At 46.3% G+C, this 25,703-nt stretch overlaps 1 protein-coding gene across 2 annotated transcripts in view; it reads left to right on the top strand.

Moving 5' to 3' along the window:
• The window catches only part of PXYLP1 (2-phosphoxylose phosphatase 1), a 69,353-nt gene that overhangs the window by 41,064 nt on the left and 2,586 nt on the right, over window positions 1-25,703 (top strand). The window contains exons 1-4 of one of the 2 annotated variants that reach the window (XM_017862777.1): window positions 5,998-7,931; window positions 11,632-11,790; window positions 12,665-12,791; window positions 20,620-20,759. In XM_017862777.1, coding sequence (XP_017718266.1) covers window positions 7,901-7,931; window positions 11,632-11,790; window positions 12,665-12,791; window positions 20,620-20,759 — 457 coding nt within the window. In that variant the 5' untranslated portion in view covers window positions 5,998-7,900. Of the gene's footprint in view, window positions 1-5,997; window positions 7,932-11,631; window positions 11,791-12,664; window positions 12,792-20,619; window positions 20,760-25,703 lie in introns of those variants that run through there. The other variant, XM_017862769.1, reaches the window with a different exon arrangement.

Below are 25,703 nucleotides of genomic sequence, written 5' to 3'. Positions count from 1 at the left end.
AGAGACGGGGGAGGGGGAGAGAGGGAGAGAAAGGAGGGGGGAGAGGGAGAGACAGGGGAGGGGAGAGAGGGAAAGAGCGTGCATAGTTTCCCTGGGAACTCCACCTGCAGAGCTATCATGTTTCCTGTGGCCCCGATCCCCGATGTCCCCTTCCTTTTTCTGTGCTGCTTTTCGGTCTGATATCCGCTAAGAAAGAAAACAACAATGCTTAATAGAACAGTGAGCACATTAACACAGAACTGCCTCTGAGTAGGCAAGCGAGGAGCCCTGACAGGTGCCAGGCTGCTGTGACACCTTCCTAGGTGGTTCAGACCCTCATGTCCTCAGTCCTGCTCACTCTTGTAGATGGCCATTAGCATTTGTGGTTTCGCCTCTTTGCAGAGACCCCTGAGATCTGTAGTCCATGGTGATAGTGATTCTGCTGAGGCACACATCTGGATGAAAGTCGCGGGGAGTGAGGTGCTCAGCTGCTGAGGAAGCCAGGTCCTGCCACACAGCCAGGGGAGGTGGTTGTCCTCTGTTCTTTGTCCTGTGTACGTTCAATGGAGAAAAGCACAGAGTGGTATGTTTGAATCTGGGGATGCATGAAGATCTCAGTATGCTTCATGGAAAAGGTTTGGGGATGCAAGCCCTTAGAATGCCCAGGGTCTAACGTACTGTGTCCTCTATTCTAAAAGCCCCAGTGCGCTTCCTCCTGGGCTTTTATTATGTTGAGCTGGAGACAAAAAGTATGAGAAATTGAAAGTGAAGGTTTACATTTTTAACCTAAGAGTTCTGTCATATTGCCATCTCATCACTGTGACCAAAGTTTTAAATTTTGTGGGTTTTTAAAATTAATTTTGGTCCTTTTCTTAAAGATTTTACTTTCTGATTGACTTCTGGGAGTTTTAATTTTGCTTTTCCTCAGAACACTTTATGTCCAGTTGTCACATAGAGTTAAATATCTACAGGTGAGAAAAAAAAAAACCCACCATAGATGAGTGACAAAATTAAATCTGACAAATAAGCTACTGTCACAATTTCTTAAGCTCATGTTGTAGATGCATTGGAGTGAGAAGGTGAGAGTATCATGTAGCAGGTTCTTCTGCAAGCTGAGAATGGACACATTTATGTCTGTGGATCATTTCTAGTTTTCTTTCAGGATGGAGCTAGATAATGACCTCACCCCCTCCCTCCCTCCTTCCTTCCCTCCCTCTCTGTCTCCCTCCCTCTCTCCCTTTCTCCCTCTCTCCCTCCTTCCCTCTCTCCCTTTCTCCCTTCTTCCCTTCCTTCTTCTTAGTTCCTTATCTTAAAGAAGTTGTTATCATAATTAGATGAGGGGATAGAGATATCTGTTTAAAGATGTTTACTGCAGCATCATTTATAATGGGAAACAAAGGAGAAGGCAACCAACTGGTACAACAGTAAATACCCCATTACCTCGTGATCACATAGACCTGTCTCTATTGACTTGGAAGGTTGTGCATAATATATTAAATTTAAAAATAGTACCTTTATACGGGGGCAAGGGGGAGAGAGAGAGACAGACAGAGAGAGAGAGAGAGAGAGAGAGAGAGAGAGAGAGAGAGAGAGAGTGTGTGTGTCTTGAGTCAGCAAGAGCAAATACTATCATGGCTAGTTAGTAAAAATAGAAAGCATCAGTAGAAGTATTCAGTGAATTCAGGAGAGTGCCTGTAGATCTCCAAGTTCCACTGAAGAGATGAACAGAATAGAAAGCCACAGGATTTACATGGCTGTACCCACTGCAGGGAAAGCATGAGGCCAGCTGGAGTCTGACAGGCAGAGTGTGCGCCCGCTGAGCCAAGCCACCCAGCACAGACCCCACTCACTCCCTGTTGTCTTGGTGACAGGGCTCTGGCCCCATGCTGATGACATTAAAAGGAGGAAGCCCACCTTGAAATGAAGTGAATACTGATCAGAGACAGAGCCCTGTCATGTACTAGCAGCCTCACCTTGCGAGAGGGAAGGAAGAGGCTGATATAAAAGAGGCTACAAGGGCAGAATCTAAATCCTGTACACGAGGGTGAAGTAGGGCAGGCACCTGGGAGAGAGCTCTGGGACTCCCTCACCATCCTGCCCTCCTGCCAGTGTGGCTGCCACACACACTGCAGATGCACTCTGCCTCAGAGCCATAGCTCAGGGGTGGGTTCAGGAGGGAGAGGATGGGGAGATGGATGGGATGCGTGGCCCCCCTCTAGGATTTATCTGGCTGGAGCTTCAGCATCACCTCTTGCCTCTCTTTGCCTTTCTCTTTTCCCTGTGTCATCCGAGGGGCTGGACTCCACTGGCCAGGGGTCTGCCTGTCCACATGAGCCCTAGGTATCTACCAGAGGGTGGGGCAGCTCTTGTGGGATGTCCAGATGCCTGAGAGTGCAGACCCCACCCTGGACCACATTCTCTCTTTCCTTGAGGTGGCCTCCCCAAAGCCCCTCACCTGCCTGGCTGTCTCTTTTGAGCCTTTACAGAGAAGGCAGACAACCTACCCACCCTCGAGGACAGCTTGCTGGTTTGGTGGCCTCAGTAGGTTGCAGACCTTTGAGACACAGGAAACTTATTTGCTCCTTTGGGGAGAGAGAACAGTGTCCTTGGGCCTTAGTGACCATCCGTCACCATTCCCACCAGAGCAGGGACAGAAGCACATGTGTAGCCTCTAGCAGGGCACATGGATACTTAAATACACTAAAATATTCCTTAGGGTTCTCTGGGTGGTAGGATTTATGGGTGATTTTCCTTTTCTTTTTATACTTTAGTGTTGAATGACTATTTTAGGATGAATTCATGTTTTATGAAGCCTGAAGATTCCTTTTATTTTGAAAAAAGAAAATGTGTTCATCTCTTCTTTAGTGTTGAAATTGAAAACCTGTTTCCAGGTACACTGTGTTCTTAGCCTGAACCCGTGGACTTCTGCATTGTCCCATGGGGTTTCAGGGGTCCAGAAAACCCCCAGAAGTCAAATTCACAAGACTGTGTTTAAGGTACTCTTTCAGAGATAAGGATCAATAGTTTTTATCAGATTCTCAAAGATGAGGGTCATAACCTTCATGACCCAAAAAGGTTAAGGAGACAGGTTCTTTTCATGGTTCTTTTTGGAGGCCTGTCCTGGGAATCTCTTATTTGTAGCTTCTGTCTTGATTTGGAGTCTGGTGTTGGCATCATCTAATCCAATGGCCCTGTTAGGGTAAGGCCAGTTACCAGCAGCTCCCAGAAGAGTGTGGGGTTTCCCGAACCCTCTGAGAGGCTGCAACTGGGGCTTAAGCCAAGGCCACAGGGGGGCCCCCCATGCCCTAGCAATGGGTGGACTTAGGTCCTGGAGGCAAATGTCAGAGGAAAGGGTCAGGGAGGGAGGAGATAGAGCTTGCAAATAGCCCAGGGAGCAGAGCTCCAGGCTGATAGGATATGCCCAGCCCTGAGTTCTGCTGGAGTTCTCCAGCTCCCTGAATGCTACCAGGCATATCAGAAGCACTTAATAAATTCTTACCTAATGTGGTTCACCATGAGGCAACATTAAAAATGAGGAAAACAAGAAAGGTTGGTGTATTGCGGCTCAAAGTGGATAGATCAAAATGGGAAAAGCGGATTCAACTGTTTGCTCAATCTCGTTTATATAAAACCAAGTGTCTGAAAGTCTACAAATGTGGGCTTGACTTCTCCCATTTCACCTGTATAACATGATTCCCACTCCGGCCTTTAAAAGCAGATGATGAGAGGCAGATAACAACTGTGGGCTCTTTGTTGTGGTTCTGATTTTCATTTGACAGTTACAATGCACTTTTAAAATTCAGTACAGGTTACAGACAGGGTGGACATTTAAGATAATTTAGTGGGTTGAGGAGCACTAAGGGAATTGTGGGAATTGACAGAGCGAGTCATTATTCCTTGGCAGACCAGTGAAGGAGAGAGAGAATTCAAGAGACTTTCGGTTTATTTGGGGGAGGAAATTGGAGAAATTAGGTGGCAGGACTGGGGGTGTTTTAGCTTATGAGAAGGCGCTATCTCAGATAAGCTGAATGTATTTAAGGGAGCCAGAGAAGCTGCTAAAACTGGAGTGGCCGAGAGGAGAAGGGAGATTGGCTGGTTGTGCTTTTGTGAAGGGGTGGACACAGGGGTTTAATATCCCTTCCAGATTCCAAGTTGAAGGGAGTGCCTTTTAAGAGCCTGCAAGAAACAGGAATAATCACATCAAGGGGATGGATGTAGAAAATAGCATTCATTCATTCATTCATTTATAAGATGGGGTCTCACTCTGTCATCCAGGCTGGAATGCAGTAGTGTGATCAGGGCTCACTACAGCCCCAAATTCCTGAGCTCAAGCGATCCTCCTGCCTCAGTCCCCCAAGTAGCTGGAACTCTAGGCATGCACCACTATGTCCCGCTCACTTTTTTTAAAATTGAAAATAGCATGTATTGATTCCTTACCAGAATCCATTCACAGGTGGTATCTCATCATCATCGTTGCCACCCTGATCTGTAGGTATCATCACCTTCATTTGACAGATGAAAGAAATGAGGCACAGAGAGCAGGGATACTTGCCCCAGGTCACACAGCTAGGAGGTAACAGAGCCAGGGCATGAACTCACATCTTTGTAATACTATAGCTCATTTGCAGCCCCCAGCCCCAGGCTACCTCCCTGCATTCAGAACCATGGTAGCAGGGGCAACTGAGGACAGACTTCAGTGGAGTTCCAAGGAAAAAGTGACTATAATCCCCTAAGGAGGTGACTAGCCCAGTGCCGAAGTCCCAAAAAGGACAAGGCAGACCCTGGAGCTAGGAAGGTAGAAAACAGATAGTGGAGCTGGACCTTGGCCTCAAGAGGTTCTTTGCTGGTGTAGTCAGTGGGGTGACTTGTGTGGCAGGTGAGCCCACAGCAACGGAGACAGAGCTGAGCCAACACTTTAGCCTCATCATGCTCACATTTCCCGGGAAACTCTGGGTCCCTGATACCCAGCTGTAATCTGCCAGGTGTCTGTGTAATCAGGTGATTTGGCTGTCACACAGCATGGGGATGGCAGGAGGGAGGGGTTTGGAAGCCATCTGAGTGCCACTGCAGAAGTGTCTTCCACATGGGACAGCCTGTCTTTCCTGGAAAGGTCCCTTATTGGCACAGCTGCCTAGAGTCAGGTCCCCATCCCTGGGCTAGTTAGCACGGTGGAGACATGGTCCTGGAGGAGCAGCATGACACCCCCCACCGGGCCATGGGGTTGGCATGAGAAGAGGAGCTGCTCCCAAAGGAGGATGGGCCTGTCTCCACAGAAGGAAGTGGGAAGAGATGAGCTGACCTAGGGATGGGGCCCTTCCTTGTGCTCCATTAAAGTCAGTTTCAAGGCACCTGTGAGGAGCTTGCATACAGCAGTTTCCTAAGGCACGAAGAAGGCCACGTATGCAGGTAGATTTCTTTCCTCGGCCCTATCCTAGAGCCTTGGTACAGGGAGGTGACCTGGAGATCAGGGAGGTTGGCTTGGCACCCTATGGGAAAGAAACTGGTGTGTCCTTGTGCAAGTCAAAGTGACTCCCAGATAATGAGCTGGCAGCAGATGCTTGGCTGTCACTTTATCTGCTGCCCCATGGGTTGTTGAGTTTCAGGGATAACTAAGGTGCCCTGAGGTTCAAAGGCCAGACAGGGGCTTGTGGCCTAGCAACCTGTGCTCTTATGATCTGACTCTGACCCTGACCTTTTCCCTCCTTTTTTCTATTCCATGGGGACCATCAATGGAATAAACAAAAATCAAAATGAGCAAATCATCGTTAGATGAAACATGTCTCTAGACAAGTTTCTAGTGTTGGCTACTAACCAAAGTCTAATTGATTAGGTCATGTTTTGCTTAAAGCTGTTATTGACCATTCCTGGGCTCTCTAGAGGGACAGAACTCATGGGCTCTCTAGAGGGATATATATATATATACACACACATACACATACATGGGAGTTTATTAAGTATTAACTCACATGATCACAAGGTCCCACAATAGGCCACCTGCAGGCTGGGGAGCAAGGAGAGCAGTCCGAGTTCCAAAACTGAAGAACTTGGAGCCCGATGTTCAAGGGCAGGATGCGTCCAGCACGGGAGAAAGATGTAGGCTGGGAGGCTACGCCAGCCTCTCTATTCATATTTTTCTGCCTGCTTATATTCCAGCTGCATTGGCAGCTGGTTAGACTGTGCCCACCCAGATGAAGGGTGGGTCTGCCTTCCCCAGCCCACTGACTCAAATGTTAATCTCCTTTGGCAACACCCTCACAGGCACACCAAGGAGCAATACTTTGTGTTCTTCAACCCAGTCAAGTTGACACACAGTATTAGCCATCATCTCTGGTAACTTCCCAATATTTCCTTTGTATCCGTATCTTCACTGCATCATTTCCATACCTGCACGCCCCAACTGGCAACCAAGGAGTGCAGGGGGCCCGGTGACTGAGAAGGCTATTTTCTGCTTATGGTCCATGTGCTTTCTCCCCCGCTTTTCTTATTTAATGTCTGACTCTCCCCCACAACTGGATTGTAAACCCAGTGAGGGCAGAGACCTTGTTCATTTTATTCTCTGAAGAATCCCCAGCATGTGCTGCATGCATGTTGGATGGCCGGATGGACAAATGCATGAATACCAAGCTTAGTGGGTGAGCAGGCCTGGGCTTACAGGCTGAAGGACTTTGGGTAACTCCCTTGACCTGCCTCTGCCTGAGGTCTACTGTCTGGCTGATGGATACAACTCTAGGTTGAGATCCAAAGCTGGGAAAAGCAGAGAGAGGATCAGTTTGGCTTGCATCCTAGCTATAGCTATGGGACTGTTTACTAGTAATACACACGGAGTCATCCACTGTGCATTTGGGAGATGGGGTGGGGAAGGGAGCCTGCATAGGATAGCATCTGGTTGTTTTACTCATGATTCTAAGAAATTTTTTGGTTGCTTTTGAGAGGGAGGGTCCCAAGGAGATGCTTTAAAGGTCATGTTCTCTGCCATTTCTTTGAAATTGCGACCTTATCGGCATCTTTACACATGAGGGTTATAGATGTGTGGACAGGATGAAAGTGATCGTAGATGAGATGAGCAGAGAACGCCACCATAAAAGAGAGGCTCATTTCCAAAGGTAGCTTATGGAAATGTGCCCTCCTACTTGATAATCACACCACGGAGAAATTGCATGCCTATTGGTACAGAGTTAATCATCAGTAAAAGATATATCATGTTATTCATGTTGGTCCTGGTGGCACAGTGGCCCCAGGGCACTCACTTAGATTCATGAATTTTCCCACCTACATAAAGAAACTCGTTATCCTTCCATCTATTTATCTGCCCACTATTCTTTCTGACGCCCCCACAGCCTCTTTCTCTTGCCCTGTGACATCTGAGCTGCTGTCATCTGCTTGAGGTCAGCAGAGTTTCTGATTGTCCCACAGGACAGCTAGAGACACGGGAGGCCTGGGCGAAGCCTGCTGGGAGGAGCAGTGTCCTGGAGCAGTGTCTACCCCAGCCCCTGGGTCTGTCCCTCAGCTCCCTTTATCTAGATGATCAGGGCAAGCCTCAAGAGCTGATGTGGTGAGTAGCACCACACCAGGGCAGAGGCGGCCTGCAGCCTGGGGTCTGCTCCTCCAGGCCCCTTCCCAGCCTTCCTTCTGGAGCCCAGCCTGTACATCGACCCTGGTGAGGCCATCCTGACCAGGCCTTACGGGACCCAAGGCATATCCTGAGCCAGCTTGCTGACCCTCATCTGCCGTGTTTGGCTGTGCTTCACAGCCTCCCCTCTGCTCCTCTCCTCTTCCCCTCCACACAGCCAGCTTCATCAGCCTTTCAGGCCCAGCTAGGTGTCTCTTCTGGGAAGCCTGTCTTGAATGCCCCTCACCCCAGACTGGCTCAGCAACCCTCAGTGCTCCACATGAGGAGTCCATGTGATATTTCCTCAAAAGCATGGAGCACAGCGTCTGGCCCAGTTCAGCAGGTATTTTTGGAAGACCTATCCTCTGTCAGTCAGCAGGGGACATAAATGTGAAAGAGGCACAGTCCCAGCCCTTGGCAGGGTGACAAACTGGGATACCCCTGCTTGCATATGCTATGCTGTGAGCCATGATGGCAGCAGGAACTGGGCAGGCTCATAGAAGAGGGATATGGGAACTATCTGGGGATTCAGGGTGGGCTTCCTGGAGGAGGTGATCCCTAGGACCAGTTACAGTGTTGGCCAGATTTCAGGAGCAGAGGGTGAGGGTAGAGTTGCCAGCAAACAGCAGAGCATAAGTGAGAAACATCCTGTGGGGTGGGGTGACTCAGAGCAACTCAGAACAGTGAGAACCAGGTTGGGATTGGGGTCAAGATGGAGCTGGGGAGACTTCTCACAGCTTCTGTGGGTCAGGACCTGTTTTGAATGCCTGGTATTGGGAGAGCCCCTTGTGGACTGATGCCATGTCCTGGTGACTCAGGGAGGCACAGATAGTACAGGGTGATCTCACATTCTGAACTAGTGAACGAGGTTGACAGGCCCAGATACCAGAGGAAGCAGCAGATAAAATCTTTCTGGATGGAAGGTCTCATTCTGATCTTTATCTGTGGTTTTCAAACCACTGCTTCCTTGGGTCATGGGTGGGTCATTTGCACCCGACCACCATGGTTCCCAAATGGCAGCCACAACAGGCCTCACCCCGGGTGCTTACAGATGAACTAGCAAACTGTGGGCACTCTAGGACACCCACTGTCCTCACCTGTGCCCCTCCATTTCCCTGTGTCACTCATATTATCCTGTCTCCTTAGCTGCTTCTCTCCCTGGCCCAGACCGTAAGGAAGTATGCCCACAGGCATGGCCAAGGGGCCAGGACTTGGTATATTTCACAAAAGAGCAGAATCAAGGACTGAGCCAGCCAGAAGGGCCAGGTCCCTAAGAGACTGCCTTAGCACTTTTCTGTATTTCCATGCTCTTGTGCTAATCTCCCTGTAGTGAATTCCCTCTGAACACCTGGGCTGTGTTAGTCATCCTAGCACCTTCCAACTACTGGAAAGAAAGTGGCTCTAGGAGCAACCAAAGGTCTAATGTTGGGTGGGTGAATCACCAGTTCTGTATCTCTCTGATTGTTGTTTTGGTAACACAAGTAATGATGGGAAATATGTTCACTGTAAAAAAAAAAAAAAAAATGCATACCTAGACAGCATAGAAATATAGAAATATATATTTATATACATATAGAATACATTAATATGTGCTTACTATAAATATATATAGTCATGTACCACATAATGACTTCCATCAACAACAGAACACATATATGACAGTGGTACCATATTATAATACCATATTTTTACTGTATTCTTTCTATGTTGAGACATGTTTAGATACACATGTACTTACCATTGTGTTACAACTGCATACAACATTCAGTGCAGTAACAGGCCGTTCAGGTTTGTAACCTAGGAGCAGCAGGCTGTTCCAAATAACCTAGGTGTGTAGAAAGCTCTCCTAGCTAGGTTTGTGTAAGTGCACTCTATGATGTTTACACTATGACAAAATTGCCTAAGGACCATTTCTCAGTGCATCCCCATTGTTACACAACTCCTGACTGTACGTATGTGTGTGTGCGAATAGATGAAACAAGTAAAAATACTTTCTCACGCCCCATTCCATCCTTCCCCAGCGGAAAACCACTGCTGTGTTATGATGGGTAACCTTCTAGACATTTTTTCTGTGCATTTACGTAATAAACCAATCCCTGTATATTTATGCATTTATGGTTTTTTTTTTCTTTACACAAAGAAGATTATATCAGTAGCCAGTGACTTGGTGTATTCACTTCACTTAATTTATCTTTGATTGTTTTCCCTTCTTTTTAACTGGGCTAGAACGTTCCACAGCAGGGACATAACATTCTGTTCTGCTAGAAATGGATATTTAGGTTATTTCCCTTTTTTGTTATTACAAACAGCACTGCAGGGAATCTCTTTGGCCATACATTTACATTTGTGTGTGTGGGCATCGCTATCTTTATACATACAGAATGGATTCCAAGGCACAGAATTGTACACAAAATGGAATAGTACACATATTCCATTTTGATGGCTACTGCCAAACACTCCTGAAAGGCACCAATTTCCACCCTCCCCTACGATGTTTGGAAGCGTCAGGTTCTCACACCCTTCCCAATATTGAGTGTTATTAAAACATGATTTGCCAGTTTGATGAGGAAAAATTATTAATATAGTCCACTGTTTGATTTCTGTTTCTTTAATCATGAATAAACTTAATTATGAAAAATAATACCACATTGTTTTATATTTATCTAATCTTAAGCATCTCTTCATGTGTTTATTGGCCATTAGTATTTACTTTTCTGCAATTGGCCTGTTCATATCCTTTAATGATTTTTCAGGTGTAGGGGCCCTTATGGACTTTGGATATTAATCATTTGTTAGGTTAGTTGCTAATATTTTTCTCTCAGTGTGTTGCCTGTCTTTTATCTTTGTTTACGGCATGTTTGCCAAAGGGAAGTTTTAAATATTTATGCAGAAGAATTTGTAGAAGTAATTAGGGAATTTACATTGATTTAGGCTGGTGGTTGGTCCCTGTTTTAGCTATTGTTCGTGTGTATGTATAGATATTATGGTGATTGATAAACCTTTTAGAAGTTAAATAGATCTATGAGCACACTTATTTTCATGTATTTCCCTCAATGGTCGGATGCTGAAAGTATGACTATTACTGTGTTGGGAGTTGTAGAGGATCTATGATGCTACAAACACATTCCCTAGGCATGGAGAGATTCGGGACCACTGAGACAGAGGCTGTTCACGAGGGTTAGATGGCTGAGCAGCCCCACATTTCCATTCTTACAGATTAGCATCCAAAAGAAAAAGAGCACCTCTTCTATTGTCTATATGTCACCCGTCTCAAGGAAAGGGAGTCCAGTTGCCCCATTACTATCCTTATTAACTCTGGTCACATGTCCACCCCTGCCAGAGGGTAGGGACACTGTGACTGACAGTCCAGCCTGACCACACGTGGTGGCGAAGGGTCAGCTCACTAATGGAATGAGGGTGGTAGATGGACAAGCACACAGACTGCAGGACCCACACATGCCACCCCAAGACAGTGGCAAGGAAGCTGGCCTGAAGTCAAGGAGTGAGCATGAGACAGGCTTTCACCCACCACACATGCCTTAGTCGTTGGCTTTCTTCTGTAAAGTGCTCTCATGGGTTAAATGAGTGATTCTGAAGGCCCACAAAGCATAAAGCAGATGATGATAAATGGGGTATGTTAGATACCCACATCTGGCACCTAGCAGGTCTTCAATGAGGGATGATGGTTTTCCTCCTTGTTGTTACTGGAATTGAAGGGCATTAGGGAAGAGGTAATCAGGTCCTAAGAAGTTAGTGTGTGAGTTCTTCCTCCAACTGCCCTGAGTGAGGCCCCTTTGCTTGGGAGGCCCCCCTGGTGTTGAGTAGATGGCAAGGAGAGGGTAGTGGCAGTGAGGAAGGGGCAGGACACACTGGGGCTCAGAAGCCCTTCTCGAATGGGAAGCTGACTTCTGCTCCACTGATGTGTACCCTGATTCTCAGTGCAAGAATAGCTCCTCAAAGTGAAATCCAGCCCTGCACTGGGCCGTGCAGCTGGCCTGGCGCCCCAGGAACTATGCATCACAACCTGCCTTGCTTCATTTCAGTCCACCTGATCCCGGTGTCAACAGCTAAGAATGGAGTGAGTAGCAAGAGTCGAAAGAGAATCATGCCCGACCCTGTGACGGAGCCCCCTGTGACAGACCCCGTTTACGAAGCTCTTTTGTACTGCAACATCCCCAGCGTGGCTGAGCGCAGCATGGAAGGTAGGCCTGACTGTGCCGCCAGGACAGACACCTCTTTGGGAACTAGTTATTCCAGCAGCATTGCACAGCGGTAAGGAGCAAGATGGCCAGGACCCAAGTGCTGCAGTTGCCACCAGGCTGTGCCCTTGAATGAGTTCCTGGGTCCTTGCATTCTCCTCTATAAAATGGGAGTAACTCGCAGGATTTATGCCTGGGACTGGGGAGGTTTCAGTAACTGCTCTGAACATACCACGTGGCTCACGATCAACTCACCACAAATGTTTGCCATCATCATGATCTTCAGTGAGACAGCAGCAAGGTAGAAAGGTGGCCTTGGCAGGCACTAGCGCAGCACGTTGAGACACTCTGCTTTTCAGAGTAGCCTCTTGGGACTTAGGATGTCCACAGGATGTCCTGCTGGCGTCTTGCCATAGAAGTGAGGCAATTTCTACAAGTTTTGCTTTTCTAAAAGTGTATCAGAGCATAGTGTTGAATCCTTATTGATCTCTTTATGGCCTCTCTTGTCTTATGAAAGATTTAAAGCAGAAATCATTGTTTCTAATATTTTCATGGATCTCTCCCTGGTCTGTGCCTGTGAGTGAGGCCACATTAGTAGTTGTGCCTGCATTTCACCGGCCTCCCATGGTTTCCAGGAGGTCTGGGACATAATCAGCCTACTCACATTCCTCTGTCCCACCTCGTAAGACTGTTCAGTGGCCCCCATCCGGCATGGCAGCAAAGGCCCGTTCACTGTGGCTCTGCAACCCCATGGTGGCCCCTGCTGCCTCCCACTCAGATGCCCGGCACGAACATGGCCAGGTCATCCCCTTGGCCCCCTTGTAAAAGGATTGACACCTATTGAGTGATAACCAGACAATGTGCTTCTCTCTCACAGGTCATGCCCCGCATCATTTTAAGCTGGTCTCAGTGCATGTGTTCATTCGCCATGGAGACAGGTACCCACTGTATGTCATTCCCAAAACAAAGCGACCAGAAATTGACTGCACTCTGGTGGCTAACAGGTAAATTGCACTTTTTCTAAAAGTCATTTTCAAGTATCTGTTATATCCTGTAGGATGGAGAATGACAGGATAGGTGAGTGACCTACACTTGGTGAACCATACTGTTTGCAGGACCCTGGGCTCAGAGCAGTCCTACATGTGAGTGCCATTATACAGTTGCAAAGACGGAGGCCCACAGAGGCAGGGACACCTGTTTGAAGCAACACAGCAGATATACTGAGCCCAGGCCAGTCTGAGGCTCACCCGCCCACACTGATGTTTTTCACTTCAATAAACAGTTGGGACACCGTACAGTGAGCACTGAGTTAATAGTCCTCCGCCCCAGCTTACCTGCTCCATTCAGAGCAGCGGGCAAGCCCCTTAGTGTCCTCTGAGCCTCAGCCTCCTACCTCTGAAAGGGGAATCACAAGGCTCCCCCTGCAAGGTTGGGGCAAGGAGTAAGTGAGATGACACAGACAAATGCACGTTAGCAATTGCCGGGCTATATAAATGTAAGAATTATTTTACCCTTCTAATTTTTCACAGGAGTAGAGGCAGCCTGTTCTTGGTTGAAAGCCCTTAGGATGAAACATATTTGAACAGAGAGTGGAAATTGTATGGAAATGGCATGGCCCTAAAATTAGAAGCATAGTTAGCAATAAAATGTTGGGCTAGACCTCAGCAAATGTGTCTGGAGGCACATAACATTCTAGCAGAGTTTACTGAATGAGGTTGGGAGATGAAGGAAGTGGGGAAGACGTTATTTTGATGGAATGCTTCTGGGGTGCCAGCCTGCCCCAGGAGGGTGAGCCTGGTGGAGTCATGGATTACCTCACTACAGCCAGGGCTGTTCTTTAAAAGTGACACTTGGCAGCTCGTCTTGCAGGGCCCCTGTCACAGTGATGCCAGGACCCTCTAATGGGGCCATTTTTGGCGCTCCCATTTGAGAGGTTCAGTTCCTAGGGACCAGTTGGCCTGGCTGCCTCTGCCCTCATTTTCCTTTGCCTAGTTTTATTTTATTGAAGATTCTGTATTTTTAGAAGCCACCTTAAATCCTTTGTGTAAAGAGGGTGGAGTATGCATATTTTGTTACTTAATATCATTTAATTAATGTAATCTTTAAAAACAGTAATAGTTGACTCATCATTATAAACAGGTACTTAAGAGGAAGAGTGAGCAGGAACCCCGGTGAAGGGGACCCTCTCTGGGCTGCTGACTCCCCCAGGACTGTGGGATCTGGGTCACCAGCGATACCTGCTGTCCTTCCAGGTGCTACTTCAGCTTTAAAAATTACTAAAGTTGTGACCCCCTAAAAGGTGGTGCGCCCTGGAGCATGCCCATTATTCTAGTCTAGTGAAACGGAATACTGGGGCCAGCAGGTGGGGTGCAGTGAGCTGAGCCAAACACTAGCTGGCAGTCCACAAGTTTGTTGCCCCAGGGTTTCCATCCATGATGACACACCCTGCGACTCTCAAAGCCTTTGTAGTAGAAGCTGCCTCTTTGTGAATGCCATGTGCTTTATGAGGAAGGTGCTATTTTAACCCTCATAGTATTACGTTTAGCCAGCATTAAGGTTATCAGTTATTTATATGCCATATTTAGTGAATGCTTTTTTGCATTCATAAATATGAATTAAATATGCTTTTCTACATGCAAGGAAGAGAAAACATTCACTTTGATCAGCATTTATTGCACAAATTTTAGTTTTATGCTTCTATCATGTGCCAGGTACCAGAAGGTAGTACATAAGCAGGCACCTACGTGAAGTGAGGGGGCCAGCCCTGTGATGATCCAGGGGACAGAACGTTCCCGATGGAGTAAGCAGCAAGTGCAGGGGGCCTGAGGCTGGAAGAACTGGGCAGATGTGAGCCACAATAAGACCAGGGTATGGCTAGGCTGGAGCAGTGAGGGAGGGAGTGGGCTTCTGAGGGGTTGCAGAAGAAAGGCCACTCCTTGGGGCTGCCCCTGCCCTCAGGGAGCCCAGTACCTTTGCAGAGACAGGCCCAGTGCCCAGGACACAGCGGCCCTCCATGAATGGTAGCTGGCACAGGTGACAGCAGTGGTGGCAGCATTAGAGAAAGAAGAGGAAGAAATGGAAGAAGAGCAAGAAGTAGAAATGGAAGTAATTTGGGTGCCATATTAGGGGGCATGAGCCAGAAGAGGAGCAGCCTGACCCAACCTGGGGCAGGGAGGTGGACACGGGGTGGCAGATCAGGGAGGGCCACACAGAGAAAGGGACCAGAAGGGTGTGCAGGAGCAAGTCAGGCAGCAGCTGCTGCTGAATGGCCCTTGGGCGGTGAGACCAACACGTGCAGTGTGAGTTGGTGGACAGCTTAGTACGTTGAGGCCCTCAAAGTTAATTTCACAGGCTTGAGCAGAAAGTTAGTTTCACAGGCTCAAGCGTGGAGTGGAAAACTGGGTGGGAACGAGGTTATCTGAGGCTTTGAATACCCAGCAGGGGAGTGTGTCCAGGCCTGAAGGTAGCGAGAGAGCCGGGGAGTGAAAGGGATGAAAAGATGAAGGTTTCTGACAGCCATAGTGTGGAAGATGAACTTGAAGCTGGTGGCAGCTAGTGGTGGTATTACTAGGATAGTGATCCAGAGAAGAGACTTCACTCGGAATCAGAATCCACGTCCTTAAAATGCCCCACAGGGCCTGAGTGCCCTTCCTCCACCCCTTACCCGCCTGACCTTGCCCTCCGCTCTCTCGTGCTTGCTCACTCTGCTTCAGCCATGATGCTCCTAGCTCTTCTTTGCACATTCAGGCACCGTATGCTGCCTCAGGGCCTTTGCACAGACTGGTTTCTGTCTCTGGAAGCCTCTTCCCACAGATAGCTTTGTGACTAGTCCTTTTACCTCCTTTAAGTCTTTGCTCAAATGTCACCTTCTCAATAAAACCTACTCAGAACACTCCAGTTAAAATGACAAGGTACTCTTCCTTCCACCCTGGTCTCCCACAACCCCCTTAGCCTGCTCTTCTCTTTGCCATAGCATCTGTTACTTTCTAACCCAGACAAACACACACACACACACACACACACACACACACACACACACAGTGTTCATTGTGCATTGTCTGTTTCCCCAGGCTAGAATATAACCTCCCTGAGGGCAGATATTTTTATTTGTTTTTGTTCACTGCTCCTGCATCCCAAGTGCCTAGGACAGTGACTGGCAAACAAGTGGTGGGGTGTGATTAAATGTTCGTTGAATGAATAAATGATAGCAGCTGAAACTCAGAAAGTGGCAGCAGAGATGGAGAGAGTGGATGGGTCTTAGAGAAGGTTACAAGGTGGGATCAATAGGACTTGGTGGCAGGTTGAACACGGGTATGAAAGACAGGCAGGATGGGGCCCAGGTTTCTGACTGGGTGTCTGGCTGGTGGTGGTACCCCTCCCTGGAGTTAGAGAACACAGAAGGGAGGTATGGGGGGAAGTTGGTACAGGCATTGGTGCTACATTTGAGCTGTCATGAAACATTCAAGAGACAGTTTCTAGCCAGTAGTAGGCTGTATAATTTTTTTTTCTTTTTTATTTGAGACAGAGTCTTGCTCTGTCACTGGGCTGGAGTGCAATGGCATGATCTCGGCTCGCTGCAACCTCTGCTTCCCAGGTTCAAGCGATTCTCCTGCCTCAGCCTCCTGAGTAGCTGGGACTACAGGCGCATGCCACCACACCCAGCTAATTTTTGTTTTTTTTTTTTTTTAAGTAGAGACGGGGTTTCACCATGTTGGCCAGGATGGTCTCGATCTCTTGACCTCATGATCCGCCCTCCTTGGCCTTCCAAAGTGCTGGGATTACAGGTGTGAGCCAGCCTAGCCTATATAATTTTGCAGCTCAGGGGCAATGGTTTGCTGGGAGAGAGAGGTTTAGTTGAGAATCTTCAGCATGCTATGGCATTTGAAGCTGTGGGCTTATATTACAGACAGAACCTGAGAAGTGAGGGATGCGCCAAAACCAGAGTCCTGGGAAACACCAGCATGTGGTACTCAGAGAGAAAAAAGGATTTCAAGAGGGGCTAGGGATGTTGCAAACAGGGAAAAGTCAGGAGAGCAATGTTATGAGAGCTGAGGAAAGCAGGGCAATGCATCACATCAAGTGAGGCCAAAAGGTCCAGAAAGCTAAAGACTAAGAAAAGTACATTGGGCTTATCTTTTCATAACCTCATGTTATTAATATGTAAGATGATAAATTCTTTAATTGGCATGAATTTTAAAAATCTAGTGTGATTCCAGTTTCCAGCTAGGTATGCTCTTTCGGATTGTGTTTTCTGGTAACAGTGTCACTGGTCGTCTGCCTCCTCTGCTTGCCTTAACATTCTGTGCAGAACTCAGTCATTGCTGAGGTTTTAAATAAACAATGAATTTTCTCATGGGTGTGTAGATTAGCCTTGGGGTTCAGCCTCAAACTTTGTGGTATATATAGATGTGAATAATGCATATAAAAGTGAAAATAAGGACTCCAAAGTGAATGACTTGAAGACTCAAGATAGTAACACTTTTGATTCTTCCAGTTTTCATTATGAAAGAAGATTTTCAATGAGCCCATAATAATATGAGTTTTTACTCAAGAAAAAGTTATTTTCATGGATATAATTATGTCTGCATTAGTCAGGGTACACCTATTTTATAAGCTTATTTTGTCGCACAGGGACTCATGAATGCATTACCTTAAATAACAAGGAAGTTTAGTTCTTCCTCATGTGAAGGTCTGAAATGTGTGTTCCAGATCGTGCTAGTCAGCTCCACCTGGTCATTCAGGGCCCCAGGTTTCTTCCAGGTTATTGCTTCTACCATCCCCTGGGGATGGCTACATGGTTGAACCCTGGTTGTGCCATGCCTAAATAATGGCTAGAAGGAAGGAAGAGAATGTGAAGTGGGCATACTCATGATCAGAAAGCCTAAACCCAGAAGTGGCATACATCTTTCCATTCTATTGGTGAATGTGGCTTTACCTCATTTCAGGACCTCAGAAATAGGATCTAACCAAGTTCTTAAGAAGAGAATAGATTTTAGTGTGCAACTAGTACACTAGTCTCATCCACAGTAGCCTTTAGTTTTTATACATTCATCCCTTGGTATACACAGAGGATTGGTTCCAGGATCCTCCTTGGATACCAGAATCTGAGATGCTCAAGTCCCTTATGTAAAACGGTGTTGTATTCACATAGAACCTGCGCACATTCTCCCATGTACTTTACATCATCTCTAGATTACTTATAATACCAAATACAACGTAAATGCTATGTAAATAGTTGTTATACTGTGTTTTTTATTTGTATTATTTTTGTTGTTGTATTGTTATTTCTTATTGGGTTTTTTCCAAATATTTTTGGATCCACAGTCAAATCTTCCAATGCAGAATCTGAGGAGATGGAGGGCTGACTATATTTTCATCAAAATCTGAATATTTTAACAAACAGTATGGGAACTTATCGTATTCATTTCTACAGATTATGGAAGGCTTGCTATTTTCATGAAGCATCCAAGGATGGGACACTTCACAGTTGAATTCACTCACATATATTTTTGGAACATTTGCTGTATGCTAAGCACCCTCTGGGCTCCAGGGATGGAGCAGTGGACCAGGCAGACAGGGCCTGGGTGGTCAGATCCAGGCCCAGGACTTGAATTACCTGGTCCACTTTCCACTAAAAAGATAGAGCCATTTGTTGTCAAATCTTTTTTTTCTTTTCTTTTCTTTTCTTTTTTATGAGACAGGATCTCTCTTTGTCACCTAGGCTGGAGTACAGTGATATGATCACAGCTCACTGCAGCCTCTACCTCCTGGACTCAAGCGATCCTTCTGCTTTAGCCTCCTGAGTGGCTGGGACTATAGGCCTGAGCCACCATGCCTGGCTAGTTTTTGTATTTTTTGTAGAGACATGGTCTCCCTATGTCTCAAACTCCTGGCCCCAGGCAATCCTCCCACCTCGGCCTCCCAAAATGCTGGGATTACAGGCATGAGCCACTATGCCCGACTTGTTAGCTATTCTTTAAATGAAGTTTTTCTTCCACGAGTCTTCATCTTTGCATGCCAAAACAAAACAAACAACAAAACAGAACAAAACAAAATAAAAAACATTGGAATGAATACAGTTAGATATAATTAAGCAATCAGATGCCCTGAAAACCTGGGTCATCTCAGCAAACACTTCCAGTTGTGAAATTCCATTTCTAAAATTGGCAGCAGAGCTTTCTCAGATCCTCAAAAAAATCTCCAACCTGAAATAATGGCCTGGTGCAGAACATTTGACTCCTGTTGATGGATACCCTTTGTTATGTGGATTACTCTTGGCAGCCTCATTGTCAGTCTGGACATTTTATTTCCCAGTTTGCAAACATTTATGTGCTTTAGCATCAGGCAAAATAACATACCCTGTTTTTATGGAAAGGCATAACTCCTTTTAGCCATCCAGGGTGATTTATTAGACTATACTACATGTCTGGATTAGCATTCCCTAATTTAAAAACATATTTTTTAAAAGATGGATTTTTTTTTTTTTTTTTTTTTTTTGCTTTGTGTTTTTGATAGATAATAAACTCACTTTGGCAGCCATTTTTAAAGCACTTTCAAAGGTAATTGGGCCTTCAGACAGCAGGGGTTTGCCATAAGAACAGTTTATCTTTGCTTCTTTTCATGCTGATTCTTACAGAATTTAGTCATGAACTACTCTATCTGTCCACTTCTCTTCAGCTGGAAAATGTATATACATTCATAGGCTACTTCATTATTCAAAGAAAAGATGTTTATATTCATAGATCATTTCATTATTCAGGGTAATTGTATATTAGTGACTAGAAAGATTTACCACATATACTTTGTGGCAGAAATATAGATACTCTCAGATCTCATATATAAACTTTTTTTGACATTTATTATTACCCTATATTAAATGAGAGGTTGTATGTCCAAAATGTGGAATGAATTGTAAGAGATCCTGGTTATTTTACTCAGTTAACAATTTTCCTAAAGGAAGATTTTTCAGAGGTCAGAAAAATTAAGGATTATGGGCGACCTTGGTAAAGGATAGGGTAGATTTTCTAGGAGGAAGGGATAGCTTGTGGAAAGTGGTGGAAGTGTTGAAGAATGAGGTGCGCTGTGTGTTGGAGGAAAGCAGGCCTTTGGCTTGGTGTGGCCAGAGCACAGTAGTAGGGTAGAGAGGGCCAGTGAGTACCAGGGCGGGGCCAGAACAGAGTGACAGGCTGTGTGTGGGCCCTTCCAGAAGGTGGTGATAGAGAAGGGTAGTGACTGGTCAGAGTTACCTTTTAAATCAATCCTTCTGGCTGTGGAGAAGGCAAGATTATTAGAGGGGCATGCTTAATCAGCAAGAAGACCAAGAAAGAGCCCATTGCCAGCCAGACAAAAGCTGCCTGAGGCCAGAACCCAGGTAGTAGCTGTGAGTATGAAGGAGAAGGGGATGGAAAAGCACCAGGAGGAAGAATCTGCAAGACATGGGGAGCAGACAACATGTGCAGGGGCAGGGAATGGAGAGAGTGGGACGACGCCCAGTCTAGGCGTGACTGCTGAGTGGGTGTTGGCACCTCCCAGAGAGCAAGCCTGGAAGATGGTGCAGGCTGGGGAGCCGGAAGGTAGACGGCGAAGCTGAATCCCACAGTACTGAGTTCAGCAGAGGTTAGGAACTCCAGCCGACCTCACAGAGGGGATTTCATGTGTCAGTGTCAGTGGTGGAGAAATAATGAAATTGGAATTGCAAAGTGATTGAGCCAGTACCTGTTACTGTGGGTGCAAAAGGCCGCAACACACGTGGGATTTGGCTCGCTGAAGCTGGAAACTGTTTGGACTCCTCTGTAGCACTCTGACCTCTAACTCTCTCTATCATCTCTCTAGGAAACCATATCACCCAAAACTGGAAGCTTTCATTAGTCACATGTCAAAAGGATCCGGAGCCTCTTTCGAAAGCCCCTTGAACTCCCTGCCTCTTTACCCAAATCACCCGCTGTGTGAGATGGGAGAGCTCACCCAGACAGGTATGTGTGACAGCCACGTGCTCGGGGGTTCCCCCACCCGCTCTTCTGCTTGCATACCTTCCGAGCAGTTCTCCTGGGTGGGGTGCTGTGCAGCTCAGAGGGGTAAGCAAGGACTGGCTCTGCGAGGAGCTCGTTCACCAGGGCCTCTAAATAAACATCAGAGTTATCAAAACTAAATAGAACCTTTCTCCTTCTTACAAAAACAATATGTGTTCATGAAGATAAATTAGGAAAGACAAGTAAAAGGAAGAAAAAGTTTAAGCAACCGTAATTCCACCACAGAAATAGACCCTTAAGAGTAACCCTTCTGGCCGGGCGCGGTGGCTCAAGCCTGTAATCCCAGCACTTTGGGAGGCCGAGGCGGGCGGATCACAAGGTCAGGAGATCGAGACCATCCTGGCTAACACGGTGAAACCCCATCTCTACTAAAAAATATGAAAAATCAGCCGGGCGAGGTGGCGGGCGCCTGTAGTCCCAGCTACCCGGGAGGCTGAGGCAGGAGAATGGCGTGAACCCGGGAGGCGGAGCTTGCAGTGAGCTGAGATCTGGCTACAGCACTCCAGCCTGGGCGACAAAGCGAGACTCCGTCTCAAAAAAAAAAAAAAAAAAAAAAAAAACCCTTCTTCCTGTGCTTATGCGCGTACACATCTTACTAAACACGCTATTTCATAACCCACTTTTCCACTCAACACATTTTGGTAATATTTCCTTATGAATAACTGTTTATCCACAACATCATTTGTGATAGCTCCATATTCTTTCACTCTGGATGGGCAATTGATCATTTATTTAACTAAACTCATGTTCTCAGATGTTTCTAACAAGACGTCTAATAGGTTTTCACGTACAAGACTTCAGGGAGGAAAATGCGTGGCACATTTCTCCTGCGTGTGGAGTTTGTTTGGCTGAGCTGAGTTCTCACGGAAGCGCAGCTTTCCTTCTGCAGCCCTAGCCAGACCATGCGCAGTCAGTTCACCATCAGGGTAGGTTGGTGAGTTAACTGTGGAGTCATCTTTGATGGGAATAGAGGAACAGGTGGTCCTTCAAGAGGTTTCAGTTTTCTGATTCTTCAGTCTGGAACCTCAGAGGAACTTCGCTTGGTCACCAGCCTTTATGGGTGAATTGGGAAGACCCATTGGCCATGTTCTGTTTTCATGTTGCGTCAGCCTCTTAGAACCTCAGCGGGGATTGGGGGGAAGGTCCATGTCCTCTAGTTGGCCCTCTTAGGTTTTGCCGTTATTATTGGGGGAATGATATTGGGTGACAGAGTGGAGCAAACTGAAGCCTCTGGAGGACTAGCCATGGATAAGGAGTTGTGTCAAAAGCCTTTGGCAATTAGTTCCACATGCATTACTTTAGAACAAGGGTTTTCATCCTAGCAGATCCAACACCCTCTTTGATTACACAATTAACTATTTTGCAATCTCCCTCAACTATCATGAAGTGAAATTTAAATATAATATAATCAGCCGGGCATGGTGCCTCACTCCTGTAATCCCAGCACTTTGGGAGGCTGAGGCAGGAGAATCGTTTGAGCCCAAGGGTTTGAGAGCAGCCTGAGCAACATAGTGGAGCCCCGTCTCTACAAACAATTTTTTAAAATTAGCCAAATATGGTGGCACGTGCCTGTAGTCCCAGCTACTCAGGTGCTGAGGTGGGAGGACCACTTAAGCCCAGGGGAGGTCAAGGCTGCAGTGAACCATGATCATGCCACTGCACTCCAGCCTGAGTGACAGAGTGAGGCCTGTCTCAATAAGGGAAGGAAGGAAGGAAGGAAGGAAGGAAGGAAGGGAATCAATCTTTCTATGCAGTTAATTATTTACAAGTCATACCAGGGTACCCAGCTATAACAAACAAAAAGAAACTGATTTATTACCTAATTATATGTGTCTCAGTATAAATGCTTAAGAACAACTACACTAGAAAATAGAATGAAATCTTCAAATGCTTGTACATAAATGTGACTCTGACAGCTACAAATGCAGATGATTGATGGATGCTGTATTGGTGACTCTAATACCACATGTTAGGACATGGTTTTTCTGAAATTCTGATCAAAACAAAGTATAGATGTTCCTTAGTTTATATTGTATTTCTGGAAAATTCAGCCAACGTTAATATTATTCAAAAATGGTTTTGTGTTCCAGACACAAAAAAACAGAATTAGATTCTACAGGCTAAAGTACTCAAATATGTTTTGTACGTGATGGAATGTCTTGTGCTGCATTCAAAAGTTTTGTGGGACAGAGACACGTGTCCTTTCTGGAGACTATCTAGCCCCCAGCCCCCACCCAGTAGGTGCCAAGAATGCCCTTCCCCATATTATTGTGATAACTCCACCCCCAAGCCCTGTCTGAAGGCAGTAGCACTCTTGCTGAGAACTGCTGGTTAGACTCTCTGGTTAAAAATAACAGAAACCACTTCAAGTGAAAAAGGGAAATTTATTATAAGGATTCAGGAATGACTCACAGACTCTAAGACCAAGAGTTTGATCAGACCTCTAGAGACTGGAACCAGGAATAAAAAAGCTCTCTTGTCCCTGCTTCTCTCTCTCATTTTTTGCTGTGTCTATCAACAGAATTACAATCCCAGCCACACATACACAGATGAATTTGCAAATGCAAATTCTTGAGAGAGAGAGAATCCTTGAGGTCCTAGGGGTTAGCATCCATCAGCCCTGGCTAACAGGTCAGGGTGACTGTGCAGAGAACAGGAGGTGAGGGTGCCTGTCTCTGGATCCAGGAGCTGCTACCTGAGAAGAAGCTGGGGGGTTGGTCCTCACACACCTAATCATTCATTCAGATCGTTCTTCTCCACTCATCTATCATTGTCATTGTTTCTAAATTAGTATTACTCTAGAAATCATTTTTGTAATACTGTCTGCTCCTGTTTCCTCATTCTCTTTTAATGGTCACTTTTATTTCTATTTTAAATATCATGAAAAATGCATGGCTGTTGTAAACAGCTTTTGTCCCTGGTGTACTTATGGCAGCCCACAGTAACTACGTAAGATAAGATTGCTCACGAGTGCCTACCCTGTTGAAGATGCTTTGGCAGCTGCTGAGTGTGAGAGGGGTAGCAGGATGAATAGGACCCTCCTGCCTGTCCTAAAGGAGTCTGCAGCTGTAGCAAACAATGCGTGTGGAGACAACTGCCTGTAATGCTGGATACTGCAGGGCCTTAGAGAGTAAACACAGGCCTTGGAGTCAGACAGACCTGTAGCATGGGGAGGAGCCTGTCTTCCCAGTGGCTGGTGGTGAATTCAATGAGGTAGCATGTGTAGAGTGCCTAGTGCAGTGCTGGCATGTGAGAGGCTCCCAATAAATGCAGTTGATGTCGTTATGGTCCAGCAGCATGTGGGAAGAGGAAGGAATTATTAACTTGACCAGGGAGAAGATGAAGGAAAGCACTACAAAGAAGGTAGTGTTGGAGCCAGGCCCTGGGAGGATTTCTCTAGGGAGAGAAAGGGGAACAGTATGAACAAAGCCATGAAGATGCAGGCTATGTTTGGCAAGTATAAGAAGCCCTAAATAGCTAGAACTTAGTATTTCAGCATGAAAATGTAAGGGACTAAGAGCATAAAATTAGGACCAGATGGGGCCTTGGGTTTTAGCTCTGCCAGTTTTTAACTGTGAATGGTTCAAGGCCTTCATTTCTTCATCTATAAAATAAGGAAAATGGGGATAATAATAATAATATACCTTCTTCATTGGGTTTTTGTTTTTCTGAGGATTAAATGAGAAAGCCCTGGCACACAGTAAGCACTCTAACTTTATGTGGCCTAACAAATAAAATAGGCCCAGCAGTGAACTAGGGCGAGACACAGAATCTTAATGTTTGTCTCTCACGGTGTGCGTGTTTTTTGCAAAGCGTCTTGGAAATGCTAAAGCCTGTTCCAGCCTTTAGCTCCTGGGTTCCTGGGGCAGTTTTGCTCTCAGCACTCTTCATTCACAGTAGGACCCAGACATCCTTTGTGGGTTTTGCTGAGCTGTTCCCTTTCCCGGGGGAATGTATTTCCCTCTGTCTCACAATTTTCAGCTGAAGTTGTCTCATCTTTGCAGTGGGATTTTTCATACTGCTTGGACATCTGGATAAACGGTGTCACTGGTCTCAGGGCCTGTGTGTAGAACTCATGCCCATGACAGATTGTGTCCTGCTACCTCCTACTACAGGACGAGAGTGAGCTTGTTTTTGTCTTGGGTTGCCTTCTCTGCTTAAAGATAAGGCTTTTTCCAGTTTTAAAAGTTAATTTATTATACTGTGATAGTTCAAAACTAAAACAGTACTAAGAGGTAAACTTTAAATTCTTGCTTCTACCCATGTTCCATCCACCTCATTTTTGTACCTCCATCACCCCCAAGGAACCATTGAGATTAGTTTCTTATACAATGTTCAAAAGTTTCTTTATGCAAAACTCAGGCAACTGCAAACACACATTCTTATTTTTCCCTCTTTTTCGTTTTAAAGGAGCATAATCAACATACTGCTCTACATTTGGCTTTTTTCAAGTATTCTGTCTGGGTATCAGGAGATTCTTCCATATCATACGGAGAGTGCATGTGTGTTGACGAGTCTGTAAAGCCCTCAGGATCAGGCAGAACGTGCCCAGCAGGTTATCAGAGAACATTCGGTTGGCAGGCTGGGGAGGGTGGGGTCATGGAGGGGACTCTCCAGCAGTGCGGAGACAGCAGCAAGCAGGGAATCTGCGGTCAGCCTTCGCCTGAGCGATTTCACTGAGCACTCCCTGCACACGGAGGAAAGCTGGACAGGAGGGAAAAACCTCTCCTTAGGCCCATGCAATTACAGAGATCCCCTGGCTGGGCAACTCCTAACCCTGAGACCCACCAGTCACAATACTCTCCCCAGGGAAGAGGCCGGTCTGGAGGACAGGTGCGAGGCAGATGGTCCAAAGGCCGTGGTTCCCAAGGCCAGGGCCCCACTCTG

Source organism: Rhinopithecus bieti, unplaced genomic scaffold (assembly GCF_001698545.2).
Source record: "Rhinopithecus bieti isolate Rb0 unplaced genomic scaffold, ASM169854v2 scaffold_2654, whole genome shotgun sequence".
NCBI classification, from domain to species: Eukaryota; Metazoa; Chordata; class Mammalia; order Primates; family Cercopithecidae; genus Rhinopithecus; species Rhinopithecus bieti.
This window is presented reverse-complemented; position numbering and strand designations above follow the sequence as displayed.